The sequence below is a fragment of the Hirundo rustica genome, chromosome 7, assembly GCF_015227805.2.
Source record: "Hirundo rustica isolate bHirRus1 chromosome 7, bHirRus1.pri.v3, whole genome shotgun sequence".
NCBI lineage: Eukaryota > Metazoa > Chordata > Aves > Passeriformes > Hirundinidae > Hirundo > Hirundo rustica.
In genome coordinates, this window is record NC_053456.1 from 15,343,215 (window position 1) to 15,369,772 (window position 26,558).

General features: G+C 53.6%; 2 protein-coding genes across 4 annotated transcripts; one reads left to right on the forward strand and one right to left on the reverse strand.

The window, feature by feature from the left end:
* Positions 1 to 636: 636 nt before the first annotated feature.
* On the reverse strand, positions 637 to 7,688 carry RNF25 (ring finger protein 25). Its single transcript, XM_040069970.1, has 10 exons — positions 7,636 to 7,688; positions 7,443 to 7,517; positions 7,268 to 7,370; positions 7,106 to 7,173; positions 6,334 to 6,403; positions 6,138 to 6,209; positions 5,289 to 5,429; positions 4,478 to 4,567; positions 3,846 to 3,980; positions 637 to 3,731 (listed from the first exon to the last, which is right to left on the reverse strand). The coding sequence occupies exons 1-10, from the start codon at positions 7,671 to 7,673 to the stop codon at positions 3,009 to 3,011; spliced, it is 1,515 nt and encodes a 504-aa protein (XP_039925904.1). The 5' UTR covers positions 7,674 to 7,688; the 3' UTR covers positions 637 to 3,008.
* Positions 7,689 to 7,735: 47 nt separating this feature from the next.
* Positions 7,736 to 26,487, forward strand: STK36 (serine/threonine kinase 36). Of its 3 annotated transcripts, none has more exons than XM_058421307.1 (28): positions 7,736 to 7,763; positions 7,959 to 8,064; positions 8,913 to 9,053; positions 9,760 to 9,837; positions 10,260 to 10,390; positions 10,620 to 10,869; positions 11,274 to 11,367; positions 11,627 to 11,796; positions 12,005 to 12,204; positions 12,283 to 12,409; positions 12,520 to 12,663; positions 12,900 to 13,079; positions 13,295 to 13,392; positions 13,708 to 13,813; positions 14,512 to 14,653; positions 14,929 to 15,056; positions 15,656 to 15,760; positions 15,938 to 16,036; positions 16,224 to 16,318; positions 16,633 to 16,696; positions 16,867 to 16,977; positions 17,121 to 17,195; positions 17,583 to 17,712; positions 18,102 to 18,249; positions 18,428 to 18,587; positions 18,860 to 19,600; positions 19,701 to 20,190; positions 21,469 to 23,496. In XM_058421307.1, exons 2-27 carry the CDS (start codon positions 7,981 to 7,983, stop codon positions 19,863 to 19,865), a joined length of 3,966 nt encoding a protein of 1,321 aa, XP_058277290.1. In that variant the 5' UTR covers positions 7,736 to 7,763; positions 7,959 to 7,980; the 3' UTR covers positions 19,866 to 20,190; positions 21,469 to 23,496. The 3 variants fall into 3 exon arrangements, with proteins under 3 accessions (XP_058277290.1, XP_039925220.1, XP_039925222.1); XM_040069286.1 differs by lacking the exons at positions 7,736 to 7,763; positions 21,469 to 23,496 and adding exons at positions 25,708 to 25,954; positions 26,065 to 26,487 and having other exon boundaries at positions 7,918 to 8,064; XM_040069288.2 differs by lacking the exon at positions 7,736 to 7,763 and having other exon boundaries at positions 7,918 to 8,064.
* The last annotated feature ends 71 nt before the right edge of the window (positions 26,488 to 26,558 follow it).

Genomic DNA, 26,558 nt, shown 5'->3' on the forward strand with positions numbered 1-26,558 from the left:
TACAATGCCAAGCCACAGATCTACTTGGATATTGTTCCTAGGTGGGCATGACTGTCCTTCCCACCAGAGGAGATGTGGGGCCCTGGAGCTGTATGAGGGCAGTTACAGCTTATCTTCCCAAGAGCTCTCCCCTTTCAGTCCCTCTTTCAAAATCTTGAAACTCAGTTTCCCCAGAGCCAGTCCTATGTTAATGTGGTCAGTTTTGGGGGTTGCATCACCTTGCTTGGAGTGGGGAAGTGGATTCCAAGCCAAATGCAAATTTCAGGGCACTGTTTAGCCCTCCTCTAGGCTCTGCCCTGTGGGTCCAAGGGCATAACGAAGAGCACATGGCAATACACAGGGGCACAGTCAATGACATCTGGATGAATTTTGGTGTAAACAGGCACTGCTTAATGCAACCCCAGACTTGCACAAATGTTTTTACAAGTGAAGGATCAGGATGCTGCTGGTTGGCATCTCAAACCCTGTGTTTGGCTATCCCACAGGTGCTGGCTGCTCAGATCCAGCCTCTTCCCTCAGAGCTGGGGGTCAAAACTGGCCCGTGAGTGAGAGGCAAATGTCCTACAGCTGTCTGGAAGAATGGGGAGTGTTTGGGGGAGATCCAGACAGACCTGATGCCACCACACGCAACATCTCTTGCTGCTTGCTTTTAATAGTGTTAATGCTACAGATGCTGCCAGTGCCTTCCTGCCCAGCCTGAGAGCTTTTGCCAGTAAAATCTCACAACAGCCTTGTGAGGTAGGTGAGTGACAGAGGTGGACAGCAAGCAAGGGGACCCAGGTCAGCATGCAGGCTCTCTTCCTCCCCTCTGACCTGGAGGTTTGGTTTGTTTATCCCAAATTCATTTCCACATACTGTTGCAAAATGCCATCTGCTCCAGGCTGACAGCAGTGAGTCAGAGAGGGCCCTTCCAAAAGCACTATTCCTAGGGAAAAATCCCTTCCCACTAACGCATCTGGCATTTGATTGAAGTTATACAAGTCCTCACTGATTTCAATTGGCTGAATTCCCATGCTCCAACCATGGCACAGCAACTTTCTTCCTGAGAATAATCCTGGCTCACCAGAGGAAGCCAAGGAACTTCAGCTGCCGTGACAAGCAGAGATCTTCCATGTTTCTTCCAGGACACAATCAAATGCCTTCCTTGAGGCATAGCAGTTTCATCAGTGAAGGCAGGAGGCAGCAGAACAATCACCAACGTCAGGTAAAGTTTGCGCCTTTTTGCCCAAGTGTGGGCAGGCCCTTCCCTCAGAAACCAGCTGAACAAGAACAGAGGGAGCACTGAAGAAAAATTAGAGCTCTCTTCAGGGCACGAGTGCTCAGCCTTCATCCACAGGAGGACACATCTGTCTCTCAGATCACCCAGCCCAGGACAGGTAGTGTAGGCTCAGGCCAAGGAGGGAGAAAAAAGAATGATTTTAGAGCATTAGGGCTGAAAATAGACCAGTGTTGGAAATTTAAGCACAGAAGGTTCTTGGGCAACAGATTAAGCCAAGCTCTTCAGGTCAAGACCAGGCATGGAGTAAGCAGGGCAGCAGATGAGTTCTCAGTCAAGGAAGGGGTCAGTGCAACTTTCATGTGCCAAAGCTCACACAGACAGATGTGTGCACTGGCAAATGCCCTCCTGGCACACAGTCATTGGTTTCCTGGGGATCTCACATGAAGTTCTTGCAAGTCCATTGTAGCACTGCTCTTTTTGCACTTAGCAGGAGGAAGACAACAACCCACGTGTGGGCACAGGAGGTGGTGGACAAGGCACAAACAAGTGTGAAGGAATCAGTATTGTCCAGGTGAGGCAGAGAGCTTACACTAAGCCAGGCAAAGCAGGGAGCCTTTCTGCCACCCAGGAGTGCCAGGGGAAGGTCTCAGCCTCACCCCTGGTTGTAGGGAACAGGAAAGGAATTGAGAAATACCAGGGATCAACACCTTTGCTCCAGAAAGCAACAAACAGGAGCAAGAGGGCAGAGGAAACAAAGGGAGCAGGCTCTGGAGAAGACCCAATGAATTAATTTAATAGCATTGCCTCACTTCAGAGGCTTGGGATCACTCTTCATGGCTTTGGATTGGGACACTATTTACATCTGTGGAGCAGCAGCAGACGTAACTGCACCAAGTTAGTTTAGACAGCAAATCCTCATATAAGCAGTATCAGCTTGAAGATTACAGGAGGGTAGCAGTATCCAAAATACTGGAGCATGTCTTCACTTCTGGGTTGTCACAAGTGCTAAGAGATAGCCTGGTCTTGGAGGGGGATTCTGACACACACAGGTTACAAAGCAGAGTACGCTTTTCCGAGGTTCCCCCATCAGCTTCAGCCTGCACAAAAGCAGCTGAAAGACAGGGCAGGAGCTCCAGCTAAATATGGGCTTCCTGGAGAAGCAGGAGCCAAGATGATGCCCTAGCCACCAGACAGCCATGACCTGCCAATGTGCTGACTTAAGCTTAACTTGGATCTCCTGGCTGGGACTTGGCAATGTCCTGTGTAGTAAGGACTTGCCTGGCTAATCCCAACAGTTGAAGGTGCTCTGAGAAAGAATGGGGGAGGGGCACAGAGCAGGTGGAGCTGAGCTCCAAGATACTGCCCTGGCACCACCACAGCTCCACTGGCTTCCAGGGAAGGTCTTGCCACACTTTGGCTCTGCCATGGCACCATGCTGGGCTCAGTCCCTTTGTTCTGTAGGTGTGCACATTTCTTGGCATTTCACCTATAGGGACAATGGCTGCAGGTCCCCAAAGCTACCTCTGTCCTCTGGGTCCACTGAGACCAAGGCTATGATCTGTCAAGATTCCACTTCTCCAGTGCTGGTAACAGCCAGCTGTTCATGCCAGGATGCTTCACACTGCACATACCCTGGTGACACTGCCTGCCCCAAGCTGTCCCATGTGCCATCTGCCTCCTCCCTTCCAGGGGGTGTACAGTATCTGCTTGCTACTGCTTCATCAGAGCCTTCATTGTTCTCCCCAGAAACAGCCCTTTTTTCCCCCAGCCCAGCCCCTCATCATTCCTGCTAGGAGCCACTCTCTTTCTCAAGATGGGCTTCTCGATGTCCACTGGGCCTGAACACCCCTCGCCCTCTTGGTGCTCTGGGGTAGGAACCACGGTCCTGAACTCTGGACCTCTCCCATCTTCCACAATCCCAGGGCCTATGGTGGCCCTGCCAGTTGGGGGCAGCTTTGTGGTCACTGCGGTTGTACATCAGGTTCTCCTTTTTCCTGCCCCGAGCCTCAGTCCCCTCCTCTGTGCTCCATTTCTCCACGTCATGGTGCTCCTCTTTCAAGTCCACAGTTTCTTTTGCTGGTGAAGGATCTTCATGGCACAATTCTTTTCTTTCAGCCAAGGGAACAGCCCTGCTTCTACTATGAGGCTTTGAAAACTCCTGGCTGTGCCGTCCAGCGGGTCTACGCTCTGGTCTCTGGCTGAACACCCTGGGCCCCCTGGAGCCATGGAGTGGATGACAGGCTTCCTCTCCTGGTTCCTGCGAGCCACCGCACAGCTGCCTGCCCCGGCCTCTGGAGCCTGGCCTCTCCCCTCTATGCCTCTCCCTCTTGCTCAGTTGCTCTCTGGGCACAGTAGACCTCTCAGGCCGCCCGGGTTCCACCCTGGCCTCTGACGCCCCAGCTGGCTCGGAAGCCGAGGCTTGGCTGGGTGGCAGGGGCACGTCTGCAGCACGGGCACTCACCGACAGCTCGGAGGCAGTGGCTGCTTGGCCTGGATCCACAGCAGCTGGAGGCTGAAAGAAAAACCACCGGTTAAGAAAAGGACAGGGGTGTCCCACAGCAGATGACCAGTGCCTGGTCCTGCAGCCCAGAGCCCCATCAGCAGCTCTCTGCCCCCAGTGCCGTACCGCCTGGAGGCTGATGAAATATCGGTTCCTCTCTGCCTCGGGGTCGATGATTCCCCCTTTCTCTTGCTGTCTCTTGAAAATGAGGCGCAGTTCTTCCTGGTGCTGCAGCACTTTGGCATCTGGTCTGTATGGCTCCTGAGCAGAAGAAAGCAAGGCAGGGTAAGGGCTCTCTCAACACCTAGTGTGGATAGGCAGTGGCAGGGCTGGGAGCTACTCCCCAAACCCTGCTTTGCATAGTGCCAGGCAACCTGCTTCCTTCTGCCACACCGACCAGGCCTACAGATTGCATGGGAAATCCCTGGACAGAAAGCGAACATCCCAGTGCAGACCCACTATTTCTGCAGTGACTGCCTTGGGCCATCCTGCTGTGGAATGGAATGCAGAGCAGCTGCCATCAGGTCACTCTCCTGACCTGATTGTATCCCAGAGAGTGCAGGGATGTTCTCTGTGGCAGAATCACCTCTCCCTCAGCACATCTGCTCAGCTCAGGGCTATATAACTGAACCTGCGCTCTGTGAGCTGCCCTTTGGATGGGACATCTAGGAGAACCTGAGAGAGAGCGTGCATGCATTCACCCCTTACAATGTCCCAGTGGGAAGGCACAGCTGGGCAGGTGAGCCCCCATGTCTTACCAGAGGGTGCTGCGGAGGCGGCGCTGCCTTCAGAGCACAGAGGTCGTAGACCAGGGTCTCCCGACAGACAGGGCACTGCACACCAACTTCCTGTGGGGAGGCAAGAGATGACAGCAAACCCTGACTGTGATCCAGCTCATGCACTGCCCCATAACCCCACCCTGGAAGTGGAACAGGGTGGTCTTCACTCTTCTGCCAAGGTAAGGAAGCCCAGAGGGGTTCCAGCAGCATGAAAATAGCATGTGCCTCAACAACTGCTATGGAAGGTGTCTCCACATGAGGCATGCTGGGATTTGTGCTCCAGCAGCTGACTGTTTTACAAAGCACCCCTGTCAACACATATGGCTTCAGCACTCAGCTTAGGATCTATTTTTTTCTGTTTCAAAGTGGGGTGTGTCATCTAGGCAGCACCTCTTTGAACGGGTTTGTAGGAAGAAACCTTTTATTTGTCCCATACTCAGCTGTGCTGTTTGCTCTGCAGCTGGCAACTGTTCCAACATGTGCTAGGCAGGTTTTATCACCCCAAAACACAGGTGATTGTGTTTACCCTGCTGCAACCCCCCACAGTTCAAGGACTAGGGAAGGAGCTCTCTTTTCTAACATCTATGGTTGAAGAAGTCTAAAAATGCAACTCCTTTACCCCCTCACACAGCAGGCACTGAGCAGAGATCCAATAAACCAACTTGTTTGGTCAGAAAGGGCCCTTGGAGATAACTTAGTCTAATCCCTGCTGATTCTCAGCACAGGCTCCTTGTCCCAAAGTGGGTGATACAGATGTTAGAAGGGTCTGTGCAGGGAGGAGGCCCAGTACCTGTTTGGGGGATGGTTCTAGGTGCTGCTCTCTCTCCTCCTGCTGCATGAGGATCTCTTCCTCCATGTGCTGGGCATAGCGGGCCAGACAGTGGGAGTGGAAGTAGTGGTAGCACTGGGTCTTTGTGAAGGCTTCCTTCTCCTATCAAAAGAAAAGGGCATCTTTGAAGAATTTCTAAGTAAAGGGTTGTGTAACCCAGCTGAGCTGGGTTTTCACCTCCATGTCAGTGTTATCATGGGGAAGTAGTGATAGTGCTCGCAGAGCCACCCTACATCTTCTGCTGGGCTGCATCTCCACTCCCTCAGCAATTACTGGGATGCTGCTTCTTGCTTCAAATGTTAGAAACACTCCTAATGTCAAGATGCAAAGATTTTATGACTGATTTCTCTGCATGTGTTCCTGTGTAACCACCAGTCTTCCCACCTAATGGGTTCTCTTTCCTAGGCAGGTGCTGATTTTCCTTGCAATCCTGGTAAGGCCTGCTCCCCTGTCCCCACAGACCTCAGCACCTGCATGGATATGTTCTAGTCACTCTTGACCACCTGTGTGCTGAGCTCCAGGTGAGGTGTAGCCAACACATGAAATGCACCATCAACCAGCCCCAGAGCCTAAGCTTCTTTGGAGATGCTCCAGCATCTCTCACTGCCCCATACCCATTTTCTGTAGATGATTATCTAGAGGCTGATGGGAAGAGCAGCATGTATTGCACTAGGAAGGGCCCTGTGCAGAATGGGAGGCAGGGGGCTGCTGGGTTGCATCTTGGTCCCACGCTGATATCTCAGCGTCAGGCTTCCTGTTCTTTTGCCTCACTTCCCAGTCAGTTTGCGGGGTCAGGAGACACACGCCTACCTGGAATCCATAGAGGCAGATTACACACTGTCCTTGAGGAATATTGTTGTCAGTGAGGATCTCCTTTCCCTTCTGTGAAAGCATAAAAGCAAACGTTTTACTCACTGGCCTGCCCATGGGCTCAGGGATGTCCCATCCCTTGGGCAGTCAGGGATCAGTGTCTGTGGCTGGTCACACCCAATCTCCTCGCTCTCACCTCGATCAGTTCATAGAGCACCTCTGTCCCCAGCCTGGCTTCAGCAACACTTCTGAGGGTCTGGGAAATCCTACAGCAAAGCAGCAGAAATCCTTAACACAAATTTAGCTACATCTTTTCACTGTCCCACATACCTGCCATCCTGCCACGACAACAAGAGGAAGAAAGAGAGCACTGGCCTTCAGGCTTTGCTTGGAGCACAGGACAGGCACACATGCACACACATATTCACGTGCTGTCCTAGCTCTCCATAAGCCAGTGCACAGGAAGCCTTTGTCATGATAGGACTTGCAGGAGCAGGTCTGCTGATGGCCTCAGCTTGACCTCACCCCGCACTCTTTGGTTTTTGTTCATCTGAAAGCAGCCCCTGAGCAAGCCTGTTGGGAGCCGCATCCCCTCGCACTGCTGTCAGGCACCAAGGTCTCTGCGCACGTTCCACTGTGCCAAGGACCGAGGCACAAAGGCAAAAACGGGCTGCCCAAGGACTTGGATAAGTCCCACCTCTGTCAGGGCAGGACCAGCAATTTTCAAGGCCCCGGAGATTCAAGTAACATTTCAGGGGACCACAGGGAAACAACCAGAAGGTGAACCCCTCTGTGTCAAATTCAGCACCAGTGGCTCCTGAGAGATCTAGGACAAAGTGATTTAGGGACCTGTATCCATCTGTTAACCAGACATGAGAAGTCACATGAATTAAGAGAAGGCTTGTCCATCTCTAATTCGTGGATCTCTGGACGAAAGAATCACCATTCCCCACCCTCCCGGCACTCACTTTTGAATCTGCTCATCTGACAGCCCCCGCGGATTCCTGATGGAGATCTCCGGTGCTTTATCAGGATACTAGGATAAAAGAGAAACACCCGAAACACAACAAGGAAGGTGCAGAGGCCCAAAGCCCAGAGATGCAGGGGCGCGGGGGGCGCGGGCAGCCTACCTGAGGGGGCACGGAGAGCACCAGGGTGAAGCGGACGTACTGCGAGTCCTGGTCCTGGGCAGTGGCAGGGTGCAGGGTGATGCTGATCTCCCAGGGCTCCCACCTGGAGAAGGGGCAGGTCGGGGTGAGGAGGGCGGCGTGGGGCCGGGCCGGGGATGGGGAACGCGGGACGTACCTGCCCAGGCCCCGCGCCACCTGCAGCTCCTCCAGGTAGATGGACTCCAGCACCTCCACCTCCGGCGGCAGCGCCCTGCGGGAACCGACCAGGCGGGGGTCAGACGGGCCCGGGGGGCGGGGGGTGCGGGGACTGGGAAAGGTGCGGGCGCGTGGGAGGGTGCGGAGGCCGGGGAAGGTACAGGGGCTCTTACCAGTCCGTCGCCTCCGCTTCCTCCCCGGCCGCCGCCATCTCGGCGCTCGCTCCGGAAACGGAAGCGGGCAGCCCGTTGCCCGGAGACGCCTCGGCGGCGGGCCCGGGGCGGGAGCGGAGCGCGGCGAGGTTCATCCCGCAGCGGCATTGCTGCCACCGGCGCTCGGGGCTCGTCCCGCCTTCGAGCTGGCGGGCGGGAACAAAGCCTGGGGCGGGGGGGACGACCCTCGTCCAGGGGAACGGGCGCCGGGTGCGGCCCCGCGGGAGGGGAGGTGGCCGTGGAAGGGGGAACGCTGCTCCTCACTGGCCTCTTTGCCTCGGCAGCTCAGCGGCACCGTCCCGGAGGATGGAGAACTACCACGTCCTGGAAATGATCGGCGAAGGGTCCTTTGGGCGCGTGTACAAGGGGCGCCGGAAGCACAGCGCCCAGGTGAGGGGAGGGCGTTGGGGCTCCGCCGTGTGTGGCCGGGGCTGATTTCTGGTGCCTCTTGTGTTCTGAGGCTCTGCCAGGATTTGGGGACTTGGCGTTCATTCTGCTGACATCCCTGCCCCGCTCCGGCTCGCACTAAGGTATCTGTAGTCAAGGGACATCAGGAGCAGCCACAAGACCTCAAAGGAGAGCCAGCACTAAATTTAGATCCTCTGAAACCCCCAAGACAAACACCCCACAGCTGGTGCCTGACTATTACTAGGATGAATGTGTTTTCTCTTATCAAGTTGAACCTCCCTCTGTTTCAATTTGTAATCCCCGTATCATCGTCCCACATGTTTCAGTCCTCTCACCATCATGGGTCTCTCTGTTATACCCATTCCAGCCTATTGAAGTCTTTCTGGGCCAAAAAACCTGGCCACAATGTTCCTGCCATGGTGAACAAGATTAGAAATAAAGGCCAACCACCTTGCTGCCTGTTGGTACAGCTCAGGGTGCTGCCAGTGTTCCTCATTTCCAGGGCACACTCCTGGCTCCTGTTAGGCCTGCTGTTTACCAGCGTCTTGAGGTCCTGTCCCACGTTTCTGAAGTCCTGCTTTTACCTGTGTTCACTGATTAAATTTCTTTGCTTTAAATGCCAGTGTGAAAAGAAGTGTGAGCACCAGTATTGATGTGCAAGGGCCTGGGGAGAGCCCTGGGTCCAAGGGGCCCAGTGAATAAATGTCTCATTGTTCTCTTGTCTGTGTTCAGCTGGAAAGTACTGAGTCCTGTTTGGGTCAAAAGCAGCCTTTGCCAGGATGGGTCTGACCAGGAGCCTGGTCTGATCCCAGCTTTTTCTGCTTTGAAAGGTGGTGGCCTTGAAGTTCATCCCCAAGGTGGGGCGGTCTGAGAAGGAGCTGAAGAGCCTGCAACGGGAAATTGAGATTGTGAGAAACCTCCATCACCCCAACATCATCCAGATGCTTGACAGCTTTGAGACTGCTAAGGAGGTGAAGGGGACTACTCCAGGCAAAGGCTTTTGCTTGACAGAAGCAGGGGAACAAGGGCTGTCCCCTGCTGTTGTAGGGACATCTTTCTTAGGAGATGTTGGTGACTTCACCCCAGGGTCTGGTTAGTGTTTTTCAGAGCCCTTTAGTACGTGCCGTGTGGGGAGCCAGCACCTGTGTGGCCTGCACTAGGTCATATCCAGAGGGGAAGGAGCTGACCAGGGGCTATGTGATGCAGGAGGAGTGGTTTGAGATCACAGGCTGACTGAATGAGACTCTTCACTCATCAGTCTCTTCAGAGACTGGCTTTTCACTGATTTAAACTCTCATGGATAGAATATGATTGAGAGAGGATTGAAGACTCTTCTATAGTACATGGAAACAGGAAATAAAGTCACTAGACAGCAGATTCAAAACACGCTCAAGGGAGTGATTCTACCCACTGGGCTTGGAAGTACCATTCTGGGTTTGTCCTGTCCTTTCCTCTTCCCTTATTTCTGCTTGCTGTCTGAGATATGGACAGCTACAAGACCTCTGCCAAGTGCCAGGTCCTTGCTGCAGTGCAGCCATGGGAACTCTCTTCCATTCCAAGTCCTAGCCCAAGCTGATGGACTTTGCATGATGACACCCCAACACCTCCCTCGGATTTCTTACCCTGCTCTGTGCTGGTCCCCAGGGCCTGATCTCACCATGCTGCTCTTCCCTCCAGGTGGTGGTAGTGACTGACTACGCAGAGGGAGAGCTCTTCCAGATCCTGGAGGATGATGGGAGTTTGCCTGAGGACCAGGTGTCTATCATGGCAGTGGCCATGCAGTGTTTGCTGCAGGCTGGAGAAAACAGGACTTGTGTGCCTGCAGGCAGAGGGTCTCTGCTGTGAGCCAGGAGATGTCAGGAGGGTGAGGGTGCTTCTGGGGCTTTACCTGGCAGAGCTTCTGTAAAGCATGGAGAGGGGGCCAGGTTGGCACTGTGGAACATTGGGGTCCTGCAGAGACCTCAGTTTCTCTTTATAAGGGCCACAGCACCAGACTGCTGCCTTGGCTATTGGCCCACTCCAAGAAGCTGCTGGCCCACAGCTGGGGTTGGTCCCTGGCCCAAACACGACAAAAGTAGAAGTAGTGTGGCAGCCAGGCCGTAAGGGACCTGGACCCCGTGGTTGTGCCAGTGGGTGGCACCGTGTGACACAGGGTGAGGCTTCTGTGTCTCCAGCAGGTCCAGACCATAGCTGCCCAGCTCATCTCTGCTCTCTATTACCTGCACTCCCACCGCATCCTACACCGTGACATGAAACCCCAGAACATCCTGCTGGGCAAAGATGGTGTTGTCAAGCTCTGTGACTTTGGGTGAGTGGGATGCTTGGCCTTGGAGCAAGCAAGGGGTTTCCTGGATGCTGTAGAGGAGTGGTGGAGTGCTGAAGGGGGCCTGGATTCTGTGCATATCTAGATGTTAAGCAGAGAGGGGAGATTTTGTCCTCCAGATGGGAAGTAGTATTGGTAAACTTATAGGGAACATCCTGGGAGCTGCAACAGATGTTTCAGCCTGAACTTGTGATCTGTGCTTTGCTCTGAGCAGGTTTGCCCGTGCCATGAGCATCCACACCATGGTGCTGACGTCCATCAAGGGCACCCCGCTGTACATGTCCCCTGAGCTGGTGGAAGAACGGCCGTATGACCACACAGCAGACCTGTGGTCTGTGGGCTGCATCCTGTATGAGCTGTTTGTGGGCACTCCTCCCTTCTACACCAACAGCATCTTCCAGCTTGTCAGCCTCATCATCAAGGACCCTGTCAAATGGCCCATGACCATGAGCCCAGTGTTCAAGGTAAGGGCCGAGGCCCTCTCTGCAGGGTGAGATCTGTTAATGCAGTTTTGGCCTTGCCTGCTGCCCTGGTGGGTCACTCTTAGCTTTTATGTCCCCTAACAGGGACTTCAGAACACAGAAAAACAATGAGAGCTGGCAAATCCTTATCACTGGGCAATCCTTATCACTGTTACCAAATGTCTGCTGTCCATAAGCTGGGAAACTGGGTGCAACAGCAGAGGAGTGATTTATTGGGCTGTGATGGGAAATGTCCTCCCACCTGCCCTAAGCACTAGAGCTACTCCTTTCCTAGAGCTAGGCAGGAAAGGCAGGCCTCCTGCGTGCTCTCAGTAGGGGAGACTGGTGGGTACACTATGCTCACTGGTGGGTGCTGAACATGTGTCAGTGATCCTGCTGCTCTGCAGAGCTTCCTTCAGGGATTGCTAATGAAGGACCCCCACCAGCGCCTGTCATGGCCAGAGCTGCTTTCTCACCCCTTCGTTGCTGGACGGGTTACTGGTGAGTACTTACTCCTTTTCCAAAACTGTCCAGGTCTGTTTCCTTCTACTACTGTCTGGAGACTCAGAGAACCCCCCTGCCCTGGTATTTTTACTATCCTGGTCTATGCCTCTCTCCTCTCAGCTTTTTCCAAGCACTGACTCCTGGCTCCTGCTCCTGGTCTTGCTCTGGGTCCCTTAGGATTCCCCTGGGATCTCAAGAGAGATCACTCTCTGTGTCCCAAGAGAGAGCTGCTGCTGAAGTTCTCTTGCCTCCCCAGTGATTGATGACACAGAAGAACATGGGATTTCAAACCCCTTCACCACCAAGCTGTCCCCAGAGCTGCAGGCCCTGAAGGAGCAGCAAGTCCATTCCATGGCCCCCAGGAGCAGCCAGTCCAGGATCCTGAGAAAAGCCCAGCAGAAGATGGTTGAAGAGACACAAAAAAAGGTAGGAAAAATGTGTAGTGTTCCCCTGGATATGTTGAGGCAAAGGAGGGGCACTGAAGTGGGCCCTGGGATAAAACACATGAGTACTTGGGTCAGGCTGCAATGTCAGCAGACACAAAGCAGGATGTGAGGTGCTCGTGGTTGTGGAGTCTAGTGGACTCATCTGGTTGAGTAACCCTGCCCTGACCAAACTTCTCTGCCATCACCAGGGACAACTGAAGGCAGGTGATCCATCTGTGAAGGATTCTGTCAATGGACATCCCACGCATAGACCCAGAACAGCATCATGGAAGGCAGCCTCTGAGAAGAGGGAGCCATTGGCTGCCTCCAATGAGAAGAATCCATGTCTCCTGCAAGGCAAGAGCAGCAGAGCAGAGTGGGAGTTTGAGGAGTCTCCTCCTAATCCAGGGTGAGGGAGGCAGAGGCTGGGACAGGAGGAAGAGGGAAAGGAAAGGTCTTTCACTGACTGTACTCTTTCCTTGCTCAGGCAACACAGCCTCTCTCGAGACTTTGAGTGGGAGTTTCCTGGAGCAGGTTCCCCTCCACAGCCTGGTGCTGGCAGGGCAGAGCCCTGGGGCAGGCAGAGCATTGAGGCCATGGACCTGGAGAGTGAGGTAAGATGGTGTCTTGAGTGAGGACATCAGGGCCCAGTCGCCAGGGGCTGGTACAGAGACCCTGGGACTGGCAGGGTCTATGTCACCAGTCCTCTCTCCTCCGTGGCTAGGAGCTGGAGAGCGATGAGGAGTGGCAGCACTTGATTGAGGACACTGAGCCCTCAGCCATGCAGCTGAGCGTGCCTCTGAGCCTCCTGAGGGACCCGGCCTTCCAGCACCGTATGCAGGACTGCCTGGCAGGCTCTGCTCAGCAGGTAAGTGATGGCTGGCCCAGGCAACTAAAACTGGAGACTTGGATGCTGCCTTCTTTGTCAGCATTAGGTTGGAAACATATGGAGAATCTTCAGCCAGCAAGATGATCCTTTGCTTTCCAGGAGTTATCTGTTCCTCTGTTGTCTCCTGCCTGAATGGGTTGAAGGGCTGCTCCATGATGGGTGGAGACACCAGAACTGCTGCTCATTATAAGTTCTTGTGGCTTCTCTGTGTCCAGGTGCTGGAAGGGATGCTGGAGGGAGCCTCCCATCTTCGTTCTGTGCTTCGTGTTATGGGCAACCTCCTGTCTACCCGGTGTGATGCTGAGCTGCTGGACCACTTCTGCCGAGAGTTGAATGTGCCCCTGTCCCTGCTGTGTCTGGCCAAACACATCCTGGAAAGTGGTGTCACCAAGCAGGTGGGTGTAGAACCCCAGAGAAATATGGGCGCCTTCCAGCCCTGAAAAATGCTGGTGCTGAGGAGGCCCTGGTGTCCTGCTGGATGTGGCTCACAGGCTCCTCTTCTAGGCACTCTTGAGAAGGTGGAGGTTCTTGTAGGGAAGGATCCTGTCATAGTAGTGTGGGGATGGCCAGCAGACAATCCCCATTTGTGGTTTCTTTCTGGATTCTGCAGCAGCCCTGGTGTATCGCTGTGCTGACAGACCTCCTCATGGTGACCAAAGTTTATTTCAGCATTGAATGTGGCCTGGAGGAGAGTGGGCAGGAGGACAGGTAGGGACGACCTTCTGTTCCCTGAGGTCTCGTGTTGCCACTTTGGGGACCCAGCAGTAGGTGGAAGGGTGGTGTTCATACTCTGCAGCTGGAGTTTTCTCTGTGGGGAAGACCTGCACACAGAGGAGCACTTTTCTTGAATGGGACTAATTAAAAGAAAGGCACAGTTGGCAAGTCCAGTTGTGCTGCCTGCTGACAGCAGCTCACAGTGTGAGTGTGTGCGGCCTGCTCCATTAGCCAGGGCCATGTGGGCCTGTCCTCACAGCAGAGGGCCATGTTTCTCTGCACTCATCTGCCCCTGTTGCCTCCCCCCAGCCTGCAGGCCATTCAGGAGAGTGCTGACTGCTTCCTGGCCGTGCTGCCGGAGCTGCTGGCTGCACCAGTCGACAGTGAGATGAGACTCTGCCAGCAAAGCCTCCTGGTAAGGGTGCCCCTATCTTCCTCCTCCGCTCTCTGCCCCCAGGGTCAGAAGCTATGGGGTTGTCTGCGTATGTTGGGGGAACACAGCCTGAGGATGCTGCTCTTAACTATGGGGTCTGATGTGTTCTTGTCAGGGCAGGCTTCCTCATCCATTGGGGTTTTTGTGGGGAATTGCATATAAAAAGGTCTCTGAGGGGGCACCTTTGCTGGCCTTACCAGCTGAGCCAATGGCAGGTGCAGCCCCTTGTACACACCCTGGCACAGAAAGTGTCACTTCACCAGATATGCCCCTGTCTCTGCTGCCAAAAGTTCTGCTCCTGGGATTGTGAGCATAGCAGGTTGTCAGCATTGGAGTATGATTCACATGTGGCTTGGTATCTTTTAGCCTTTGTTTTCTAGCTGCATGTTTTAGCACCAGAGTCAGCAAGAGCAAAAATAGCTGTTGGGCATACTCTGCCAGGCTGTGATAGAGGTGAGGAGGGACACGTGCTTCCATGCGTACCCCTCACTTTGGCAGCATGCAGCCAGATGTGGGTCCCATACAGTAACCTGGATGGAGTGGACATTTAGAAGTCCCTGAAGTTCCAGCACAAGTCCTTCTCCCATCTCTGCTGTCCTCCCACAGCTTCTTCCTGTGCTCTCCTTCTCCTCCCTCTCAAACTCAGTCTGCAGTGATGGCAACTCCTGTGTCTTCCCCAGTGCTTCACCCAGCTCTGTGAGAGCCTGGACTTGAAAGACCCCTCTGTCGCTGCACACTTCTACACCAGGCTGCAAGAGGAGCATCAGCCCCTGCTGAACAGACTTCTTCAGGGATCCATCTCAGAGCAACCTACTCTTCGAGGTAGCAGTGGTAGCTAGCTTGCCACCTTTTCCTGGGTTTTTTTCTTCCTTCTCTTGGGCTCCATCAGACCACTGATGGCCGTTGTGCTGTTGGCCAGAAGAGATGGCTGGAACTTACCTCTCCAGACCCCTGCTAACTTGTGCTCTACTACCTCAATCCCAGATTGCACCCTCCTCATGTCACAAGCCTGACTTTTACTCTCTTGCCATCCAACCCCGTCCTGCTACCCCTCAGCACCTTTAGCACAATGACTCCCAAGCTCTGTCCCTGTGCAGGTGCAGCAGTGGAGGGCAAGTCAGCCCATGACCAGAGCCCATGTGTGGCAGGGCTCTTCCTGGCTGCATTGGCTGCTGCATGCAGCATCCCCCTGGAGAGGAGCAGCTGTCGGGAAGCCAAGCAGCAGGTCAGACCAGCTCTCTGTACAGGGTGAAGAGGTGTGGTCTCCACAGAGGCAGCAGCCCTTTCCAGGAGGATCTTTTTCTCAACAGTAGAGTGGAGGGCTGGGATTCTCTAGCTTTACTGGCTGCAGGGCTCATATTTGTGGGCTGCACCTCCCCAGCCAACAGCTGACCTTAGGAATGTAAGGATCCTTTAATCAATTAAGAGACTCAAACTTAGGATTTGAAAACTGTGGAATGGGCTAAGTAAAGAACTAGGCAATGCATGGAAAACATGAAGAATTCTTTTATTACAGTTATATGAACTGTAGGAAATCGGAAATTGAAGGGGCAGTAAGAGGGAAAAAAAATCACAGGTTTATATTTGATTTTTAACTGAGTCAACAAGGGGGGAAGCAGAGGAAGAATCTTATCCTGCTCATCTCAACCCTGGGACTGTTCATCAAAGCCATGCTTGGTCATGGCAGATAGGCATCCTTCAGTAGATGGAGGCAAGAGGTAGGAAGCAGATGCTTTCTATCATTAAACTGTTGTTAGCATTGAACTTCTCTAGTCTGTGCAGTGCTTCAGGTGCCCAGAGTGCAAAACAGGCTGATTTCTGCAGGTTGCTCATGCAGTAGCTGAAAAGCTTATGGAAGGAGAGAGCCAGCAGCTTGCAAGACTGCTGGGGAGACTGGAGCACCCAGGCTGCTCCTTGAACGTCCTGAAGGTAATGGCCTCATCCTTTTATCTGGCTCTGCCCAGAGGTGCATGGGCCTTTGCTCTGGAATTAGGAGCATGAGGAAGAGGGAACTGTGGGAATTGTTGAATAAATGAGCTTGTGGTAGCCATGGGCTGGAACCTGCCTACAGGGTGCTGGTAGGCATCTCTCCCCTCTGCCTTGCAGATCCTCTATGCTGGCTGCCATGCCTGCCCAAACCTGTGCCAGCACCTGGGAAGGAGCCAACCACTGTGGGGTTCCCTCATGCAGCTCTTGAAGGGTGAGGTAGGACTGACCACAGCCCTGGTGGGGGGGGTAGGAATGTGGGCAAGCAGGATGCATTCATCTGAGCACTAGCCAGATGAATCTGTGTGGGGGAAGGAATTTAGGGGAGTCTAATCTGAAGAGTGCAGTTCTCTGGGGCCCAGAAACACCTCCTTCTCCCCTGCTATGACTCCTGTTTCTTTGGTAGGTCCCTGTGGGGGAGGTGACCCAGGAGGCAGTCTGTGAAGCCTCTCTGTACCTGCTGGCCCTGCTCACCCCACAGCTTCAGGCATCCCCTCCCAGGTAAGCGCACACTTTCACTCATGGGTAGGAGAGGAACATGCCCTGCCCTGAACAGCCCTCTGTCCTGCACACTTCCCAGAGCTGGGAACCTGGTCCCACTGATCCCTCCGATCCAGACATACTAGCAGAATGCTGGGCAGTGTGGTGCTGGGGATGTGGTGAGGATGACCTAGTGAAGACAAGGAGATGCTGTGAACCAGGGCTCCTCCTGAAACATGGCTGCTTCCCAGCCTTGTGGGTATTTGGATGCTGCTATTCTGCATGATGTAAAGCTGTGGGAACATAGTGCTTCTCTCCTGGTCCCTTCATTTCAGGTGTGAGGAGGTGGTTACCCTGGCTGTGGATCTCATCACCCAGTCTCCTGTTGTGTCCCTTGTGGTAAGCCACCCCCCTGCCAGAGCCACTACTGAGAGCCTTTCAGAGCCCTGCATCCCATTTGGGCCTTACTCTTCCTCACTCAGAGTGGGATGAGGCCAAGGGATGAAGGGTCAATAGTGACTGAGCAGATGGGAAAGTCCCAAAGATGCTGAACTCTCCTTGTCCCACAGGGTGCTGCAGCATTTCTCCTGGCACAGCTCAGTCAGCATGGGGTAGCTTTGGAGCTCAAGAGAGAAACTATCCTACCAGGGGTAACAAATGCGCTGACAGTACCTGCTGAGGTATGGGATGGGGACAGAGGAGCTGGGGATCCATGTACCCCCACTGTGGAAGTGTGCAAAGATGGACTCAGAAGGGTGCAAGTGTGATGCTGCTGCCCTCAAGCCCAGCACCTAGCTCCAGACAGTCTCCCACTCTCTTACAGCTGCAGCTCCCCCTGCCAATGGGCGCTGGTCTCTATGATGGGTTCTTTTTCCTCCTGCTGAAACTCCTTGAACAGGTACCAGTCTGGCCATCTCCTTTGCCTGGTCCTTGCCAAAAGGTGTGAAGGCAAAAAAGGCCTGAATGCAGATGGTAACGAGGCTGAGGGAAACCAGGGAACTTTGCAGTTCTGGCTGAGCTATGCAACCCCATGAAAGTCGCTTTATGTCCCTGCAGGGTTGATGGGAGAGTGGTGGGCAGGGAGGGGTGATCTGTGGGCACACTGGAGTGAAGGAGGGCAGAGATGCCCTGGGACTGACACTGTTAAAAGGTGTGGCAGACCCTGGCCCATGTCTGTCTAGTCCTGACCTTCACAGGACCCTGGGACTGGCAGAGCCAGGTATCAGAACCCTGGGAAGCCATGGAGGACCATGTAGGCCTCTGACATCTGCTTCTCTGCCTCTAGGAGGATGTGATCTTGGAGCAAGGCTTTGCTTCCTCAGAGTTATGGAGCCTGGTCTGGCATTGTGTTGCTGTGGTACTTCATGTGGGCACCAACAGGGCAGAACCAGACTGGAACCTTCTCTCCCCTCGAGGTAGGAGCTGTGGGACAGCAGGGCATCTGTCTTGGACCCTGCTTCGCATCCTGCCCTCAGACTTGCCCATGTTTGTCCCTGTCCACATCTGTTCCCTGAGGCCAGAGGACTCAGGTGGTTTTTCTGAAGAATTGCAGTGTCTTCTGGGAAAAGAGGGCTAAGCTGGTCCAAGCTGTGCCTAGTTGGCATCAGCTCAGCTGAGCTGGCTGTGGAAGAACAAAAAAGGGTGTCTATGCTACAGGGAATGTCCACCTGGGTGGAGATTTTCTGGTTTTGGGCAGGGAATCACAGAAACCACCCTGGAGCAGCCTCGAGGTAGCACAGACAGAAGTCAAGGGACATTACAGCCTTCTCTAGCTTTGCCCTTCTGCCTGCTGTTTCCCCTGCAGGAACTCTGTTATTCCTCAGCCTCGCCCTCAGTGCCTTCACTCGTGAGTCTCACCAGTGTCTGCCTCAGCTCACCCAGTCCCACGGTGTCCTCATGGTGACACTGAAGAGACTGCTGTCCCCTGGCTTCATGGCATGCTTGGCACAGATGTGAGTTATGGCAAGGGCTGAAGTGGGCAGAGCTCAGCTGCTGAATGAGCACACCAGGGCTGAGAAGTTCCTGACATGGCACTTGCAGAGTGCCTGGCATGGGGAATGCCCTTTGCCCCTTGCCCTGAGTTTTTTCTGATCACCTCTGTATTAAGTCCTCTCTCTTTCACAAATTCAGGCAAGCAGGAAAGGATGGGGACCATGAGGTTGTCCCAGATGTGGTCATCCAGGTCTGCCAGCTCCTCTCTTTCCCTTTTGCCCTGGATGTGGATAAAGACACCTTAGCACTGATTGTGGAGGCTGTGAGAGATACCCAGATCCCTTCCCAGCTGCTGCAGGTACTCTCTTGGCCCTGTGTTCCTCCTTCCCCCCATACTGTGGTGATGCCTCCCTACCTTGCAGTCCTCAATGGATGGCACCACTTCACGTCATGTTGGCAGTTCCTGCCCACAACAAGGATGTCATTTGGGTGCTATGCAGCCCTTGGAGAAGTTTGACTGGCTGCTAAGCTTGTGCTGACCTGCTGGCTGCCTTCAGCTGCTGCTTGGCTTGGCTCAGCTCACACGTGAGTGCAGTGCACTCAGCAATGCTGTCTGTCCTTTTGCCTTAGGTCTGTGCCTGCCATCTGCCCTTCTCGTTCACCGAGCTCCCCATGGGCCTCTTGTGCCAACTTGTGGTGTCTGATACACAGGTCATAGACCAAGTGGTGAGGGAAGCTGCTGCCTCGGAGCACATTATTGCCTTCTTGAAGTCTGTCTTGTTCTCAGACAATGTCATACTCACGAGTGACCTCCTGTCTCTCTTGACCCACGTGGCGCGGGCCTCTTCAGAGCACCTGCCCTTTCTCCAGAGGGTCCTAAGGGACTCAGATGTGGCTGACCAGCCACTGACCTACCTGCTCAGCCACAAGCAACACCTGATACGGGCCAGAACCTGCAACTTGCTGGGCAACCTGCTCCGCCACAGCTTTTCCCCAGCGCTGCAGAGCCAGCCCGGTTGGCTGGAGAGGCTGCTGGAGTGCCTGTCGGACCCGGAGAGCTGCGTGCGCAGGGCAGCCACCTTTGCGGTGGGCAACGCCGCCTGCCACGCGTCTTGCCCGGCTGGGACCCTGGGCAGGGCCGTGCCCACGCTGACCCGGCTGCTGAGCGACACGCAGGCCAAAACGTGCTGCAACGCGGCCCTGGCCCTGAGCAACGTGGGCCAGCGCGGGGCGGAGCTGCGGGACATGCTGATCCAGAACAGGGTCCCCGACCTCCTGCTGCGGGTGACCAGCCAGGACCCGCGGGAGATCGTGCGGGAGGGAGCCCTCGAGGCACTGCGAGCCCTCAGCCAGCACCCTGGGATCCAGCAGGTGCTGCACGGGGACTTCGGCTACTTTGGGGGACCTGACAGAATTGTGGGGACAAGGGTCAAGCTGGTGGGTTACTCCTGTCTCTCTCTTGGCTGTGCAGGTCCTGCTGTCCCTCAAAGCCACCGAGAGGCTGGCCGCGCTGGCCGATGTCAATCCCCGGTCGCCTTCTGCCCGGCACTGCGAGCTGATCCTCGGCCTCCTCGCAGCTCTGCCCAGCCGCGCGGAGCCCAGCCAGCAGCCGCCGTGTAGCGGCGCTGAGCGGTGACGCCCGGGCATCCCGGGACGCCACCGACGCTTCCTTCGCCCTCAGGCTCCGGCCCGACATTCCTTGGAACCCGCGCTGTCCGCCTGAGGGGGACTCTGCCCGGCCGTCTTTACCCGGGGTGCCCTCCGGGGGAAGCCGGCCCTAAAAAACATGCCCGTTGCTTCTGTAACCGCGCATTTCCCTACGGCTCCCGGAGCCAGGCTCCGCCGCGCCGCCAGGGGGCAGTACACCCCGCGACGCGGTGGCTGCCGGGAGCTGTAGTCACGTGGGCCCGCCGGCTCCCCATGGTAACGGCGGCGGCGGGTCCGGCGGGCCCGGGCGGGTGGTGAGTACGGCGGCGTTGCCCCTCTCTGGAGTGGGGCTTTGCTCTCCGTGTGTCTTCCCCGGGTTGCACTCTCAGAGTTCCCCCACTGGGGCGTAGGGCCCGTGGTTTCCCCCGCTGCCTCCCCGGCCCCTCCGCCCCATAGCCGTGCTCGTGCCCCGAAGAGGCACCTCGCTCCCCCCGGGCCTCCTCGCGGGGCTCGCCACGGTCCCGCCCTTGTGATCCCGTGGGGCTGGGGTGGCGGTTCGGGAGCGCTCTGTGGCGAGACATGCTGGGGCTGGCGGCCTGGGCGGCGCGCCGCTGCCAGCATAGAGCATCCTGGTGGCGCCTTTGGCTTCAAAGGCTTTTGCTTGGGGAAATGAGATACAGAGCATGTTCCCTGGGCGAGCGGCAGGGAGGAAGGGCTGGCTCCCCAGCCACCCACGCCCCCAGGCAGCCTCTCCAACTCTACTTGGAGTGTTAGGATGGAGCTGGGATTGACCAGGCCCAGGTGGGATGCTGGGACATCTTAGCTGTCCATCCTTTCATTGGGGTCTTTGCTTGGCTGCTCTTGCTTTGTCAAAAGGAGCCGTTGAGTCTGAAAGATGAAAGGCAGAGCTGAGTTGAGAAAATCCTGGAGTATTTCCTGAATGCCTCCAGAGTTTGGGCAGGGAGTGAGGAGCAAAGATGTGGGGAAGCCCTGTGTCACTGTGTCAGCCTCCTGTCTTCCTGTGCAGCTGGGCTGTGGATTTCTCATGGGAGGCAGAATTCAGCCCCACAGCTCCACATCAAAACTCTGCTTACATGACTCCCTGAGGCTTGTCTTTCTTATTGTGGTGTTCTCCTCACGGAATGGGCAGATGACATCTAGTGACTCCTGTATAGTTTGGGGGAATTTATAGTAGATTGTTGGCTGTATAGTTTTATAGAATAATATTTCCACAATTCTTACTGTTTGTACCCAGCAGATAGTAGCATTTGTCCTTTTGTTGCTGTCTTTCTACAGCTGTTTTTTGTTAGGTAAAGTTCGTTGAACAATTGCCCCTTCCCACACCTCAGTTGAGGGGTACTTCTCAGCACAGCAGGGATCGCATTTCTAGGAGGAGCTGAGGGGACAAATGTCACCATCCCCACATAACAGCGCCTGCGTGGAGATGTCAGACCAGTGACACAGGTTGGGGGTTTTGGCTGCTCTACCAGCCTGGCTGGGTGCCACTCCTTGACGTTTTCCAGGTTCCTGCCATGCATCGAGTCTGGGAGTATTTGGCAGCTTCTCACCTTGAGTCTCTGTTTCTTCTCCAGTCCTGAGCCCTGAGAGATTGCTATACGGAGTGACGGTTTTGTAGTGCCTTCAGAAGAAATTTTCGTAGCCCTGTCAGGACATGGAAGAGTTCTCAGCACATACTGAAGGACAAATCTGGGAACCTTTTCTTCTGATTGCAGATATGTTTCAGTAAAAAATATCAAGAACAGAAGATGGACTAAGAAATTACACGTTTTGAAATAATTGTGTAGTTCTTGTCTCCTTGCTATGTGTTGATATTTTATACTTGTTTCACTCACTCCAAATCCTCTACTCTTATTTTTGTACTAAAGGCCAATCTGCCTAAGACCAGATGGAGCTGTGCTGATTGCCCTCAGATCCTACACTGGTGGCCAAACTTTCCAGGTCTTGCCATGTAATTCTCCTGTACCTTTTCTCCCATCATGAAGATCAATTTAAATTGCTGTTCCTTCAGTTTGGATCTTCAGGAATGGGCTGTAGACCTCTTTGGTGAAAGGCTGTTAAACATCTCATGATTTAGCTTGTTGCTTTTAACCCAGACTTGTTTCTCTACTCTTGTTTATGCTGCAGTACAACTGCTTCAGTTGCCCACGTGATGAAAAAATACAATTTGAGTTGGAGCAAGGGCAGGGACTTGCCAGTTCCACTGCTGGGGAAACAGAGCTGCATGATCCACTGTACTGTACACTACGTCTGCTTCAGGGTCTGGGGAATCTGCCAGGGAGAAAAGTTGATATCCTTTGATAGCGATAGGGACTCCATGCTCTGCTCTTTGCTGTGGCCCCTGCACTGTCTGGTCACAGCCAGGTCAGCTCTGCTGGGGCGAGCACTGAGCAATCCCTTTATTTTAGGCGTCCCTGGTACACTCAAGCTACAGCCCTGGATTTTCTGTCTGCTGTGCCAGAGTTCCTCACCTTGTCTGGCAACTGTGCTTCAATGCCTTTAGAGTGGTGGGAAAGTCCCTTGTGAAGTCAAACACATGAGCCTTGAGTACCCAGCTCACCTCGTGTGTGCATGGAGGGAGGCATTTGCTGCAGTGCAGAATGAGTTGGTGGTTGGATTCCAGCTCTCCCATGGCTTCGTCCAGCATCCTGCTGACCCCGAGATCCGCCTCCATGTCGGGAGCAGGAGCACACACCTGAGCTACTCTATTTCTCTTGCAGGGCAGTGGTCTGTTTAGATAAAGGGTCATTTCAGGCAGCCATACACTCCTCATACTTCCTCTGTTCAGTGTGTACTGGAGTTCAGCACCACAGCTGATGAATGGAGATGACCAGCCCTGGCACAAATGTAATCCTGAGATGTAGGTGGAATTTGCTGATGCATCCTCACAGAGGTTTATTTCTCACTGAGGTTTTTTTTTTTTTTTGGATGCTTGTGGTGGTTGTGTGTTTGTTTGTTTTTTTTTTTACCTGAGTGGCCAAGGATGTCTTGATTCGGACAGAAGCTGGTTGTCACCCTCTGGATTTGCGCACAAAATGTGGTTCTGCAGTGAGGATATTGAAGCTGAGAGGGAACAGTGATGCTTAACTGTGTGGCAAAGCAGCACACCAGGCTGTTGCACCCACATCATTTCTGCGATGGCCAAGCTATCTCGGAGCTGTGTTGTTCTTGTAGACAAATTGTGGCCAGCAACACCCTCTGCTCTTCAGCTTGAACTTGCTGGTGGCCTCGGGTGCTTTGGCTTGGTGTGGCTGCCCTTGAGGCCACTTGTTTATTGGAACTGATCTAGGGGAAGGAGGGCTGTTTCCATGCTGTTGAAACACAGGTTTATACTTAGCTACCAGGTGTTGGAGCAGTTTTAGGAACTCAATTGGTTTCAGACCAATGTTGCTGATCTTGTTCAAAGTTTTAAATTTTTTGAAGGGATACAAACACTTATTTTGAAATGTATATTGGTTTTAAAACCTGTTTGTTTTGCGTTGTTGTTAAGTTGCTTGTTCAAGCTTTTATCAAAAGTCCCAGAGTTGCGAGTGAGGAACTTGGTATGAACTCAGGTCTCATTTGGAAAAGGTGCTGTCCTTTTAATCATAAAAAACAGAACAAAATATGCACCCTGCAAAGGCATAGAAAACAATAGCAATTGCAGTTGTCTAATCTCTCCTCCCTGTGATTTTAGGCTGTGTGTGGCTGACAACACATTATCAGGTCAGCTTGCAGTGCATACATTTACAAGCTCTTGTTATTTTAAGTGTGTCACCAAGCCGCACTTAAAATAACCTCCACAGCCAAGCTCCTCTAACAGTGGGATGATGTGCACACCCAGGCTCTTAAGGTCTTGTTCTTTTCTGTTTGGAACAGGACTGTGATGAGCTGCCACGCTGCCATTAGAGGAGCACATGCTGCAATGGGGCTCAGGCTGAAAGAAAGGATTTTGATGCATACTGGAGTGTGCAGAAGCTGCGGTGTGTGTTGGCCCTGTGCTCTTGTGATGTGACATTTGTACAGGCTGTGGCAGTGCTCCAGCTGACATCCCAACACTTGTGAGCAAGCTGTGTGGCAATAAAAGGTGCTGGCAGAGTTGCAAGCAAGTGCAGCTGTACAGTCACTCCAACAGTGACAGGTTTGGCCTCTGTTTTATGTGTCAATAAGTCCAAGCCAAAATCCATTAATTACTTGTTTGGGTTTGAATTCCAGCCTGGCCAGTTCACCCGGGGCTTTTCCTAGCTCATGTTTCTACAATAAAATTTCAAGAGTGTAGTTTTATTGCCATTATGAGATGCAGAACACCCTTCAGCTCCTTTGTTGTAGAGTTGTTTTGGCAGAACTAGGGATTGCATCAAGCTGTAACCTTCGTCCATCCCAGAACTCCAACTGAATTAAACATAAAGGGAAAACTTCCCTGCTGGTAAACAGCAGGGATTTAACCTGGGGCAGGTGACGTCGTTCCTACCCAGAGCTACAGAGACGTGGCAGCTGCTGTCCTGTTGTGACCACAGCCTGGCACCTGAAGGTGCCTCTCCATCTCCATCAGGTCTGGATGCTCAGCAGTTCCTTTGTCAAGCTGTCCTTGCAGTAAGGATGGGAGACAGTTTTCAGGTGCGCATTAGAGTTGGCTGTGCTGGCATGCAGGAGGTATGAATGGAGGGAAGGACAGGCAGCATGGGCTGCTGCTATCAGTCCTGCCCTGCTCCCTGTGGGTGCATCTTCCTTTCATCCTTCCTGCCCCTCTTACCCCTCTCTCTGAGCTCCTGAGGGAAGCAGTGATGGTGACTAGCAGTTGGCCAACCTAGGCCTTACCCAAAAGCTGTACGAAAGGCCCTGTGGCTTTCTTATGCAGCCACTGCTTCCTGCACACCCCCCGTGCTGGTCCAGGCGCTTCTGCAACTCCATGACAAAACTGCTCCGGAGAGGGGCAATCTCAGCACATTTTTCTCTGCTGCTGTGGGGCTGGGTTCCCAGCAGTGTTAGCTAAGGCTGTGCCATGGCCAGACCTCCACCCTGGCGGCCACACCTGTCAGCAGTACCCCCGTGTCTGTGTCAGTCACATCTGTGCTACCGTTGTCACTTACTGCAGATCAGGGTCATTCAGGGCTTCTGCTGGCATTTTCACACCTGTGTATAAGCTGACTGTAAGATTCACGGCCCTTGTTACAGCTTCATTAGGCCACATCACTTTTATTTTTACAGCAGGATGATCCACTGATAGCTGTAAAGCCGGGTGGAGATGAGGTACAGATGGCTTTCACTTCGGGCTGGTTTTACAAGGTCATTCACAGCCTGGTGAGAGTGCAGGCGATGGCCAAACTGACAGCGCATGTGGTGATGCCACAGTGACAGACCCTCTAGGCAGGAACGCTTTCATTCTCCTTGGATTTGAATTGCTCTTTAACACCTCCGTTCACTGATGTGCTGGGGTCACTTTGTGGTCCGAGTACACTTGTGAGCTGGGTACATCTGGGGGGGGCAGTGTGTGGAAGCCAAGCTCCGCTCCCTTGTTTACTGGTGGAAATTTGAGCTGGGCAGGTGGCGGCATCTGAGCCACAGCTTCTTCACTCTGTGCTAATCGCTGTGAATGTCACAACACAGCCAGGTTTGCTGCTGGGGGCAGATTGCGTAGCAATGGAATAGTGTTGTACGTCTCAGTTGTGGGATCCTCTTCCCTGGGGCTTGGAGCCCCTCTGGGCTGCAGCTCCCACTGGGGTGCAGGCGCCCTGTCCTCACCAGGAGTTCTCAGCTTGACTGTACAGGTGCTAACAAGCAATGCAGCCCTATGGGCATGGAATAGACTTGGTACCTTCCCTATTTCCTTGCAGAGCTTGGTAGGGCAGCAGCTGTCCTTGAGAATAAGTAACTCCTATGGGATCCTGCATGGGATATTCCATCTCCTGCATCCTCTGGCTGAGATGCTGCTGACCTGATTCACAGGTTGAGAAGGTCTGGCAGGTGTAGGTCTGTCTGACCCAGCCCTGTGGTGGTGTGAGCTGCTGTGATGGTGCTACAGAGCAACCTCAGGGTCTTCAAGCTACACTTTAACTGCCGCATCTAAGGCTTGTCTTTCAGGTGAGAAAGCAGTGTGTATGTGTATGGCAAGAAGAGTGTGATGGTTGATGCACTGCTTATCCTTCTTTTTATGTGGTGTTTTTTTTTTTTTTTTTTTTTTTTTTAATCAGGCAAACGTGTGAGAGCTGGAAGGTAGAAGAACCAGCCAGCCTGCTTGGAATACAAATTCCTATCGCAGCTGTATCCAGGGCCCCTCCAGGCATGTGTTAAAGCAATAACTGACTAGTGGTTTGTCTTCTCTTTTTTCTTCTCCTCAGGCAAGAGGATGTTGCAGGTATGGTGCAATAGTTTATTCTAGGAAGATTCAGGACACTTACATCTGTAGGTCTGTGGTCTGCCAGTTTGCTCCTTGCAGGAGACTTTTCTGTAGGACTGCAGTGAGGAGAAAGAAATGTTAAGTGCACGGTATTGCAGAAATGTTATGTGCACGGTATGTAGCCAGCCTCTGCTGGAAACAGAGGTGTTGATGTTAGAACAGCTCTGCATTTGCTTCTTTCTGCCTTCTCAGTCCTGAGCTCTATAGGAAGCCTTTAGCCCTCACTGAGCTTTTCTACAAGAGTGAGAAACATGTTCCTTTTAAAAGCAAGGGCTATGGTTCTCACCT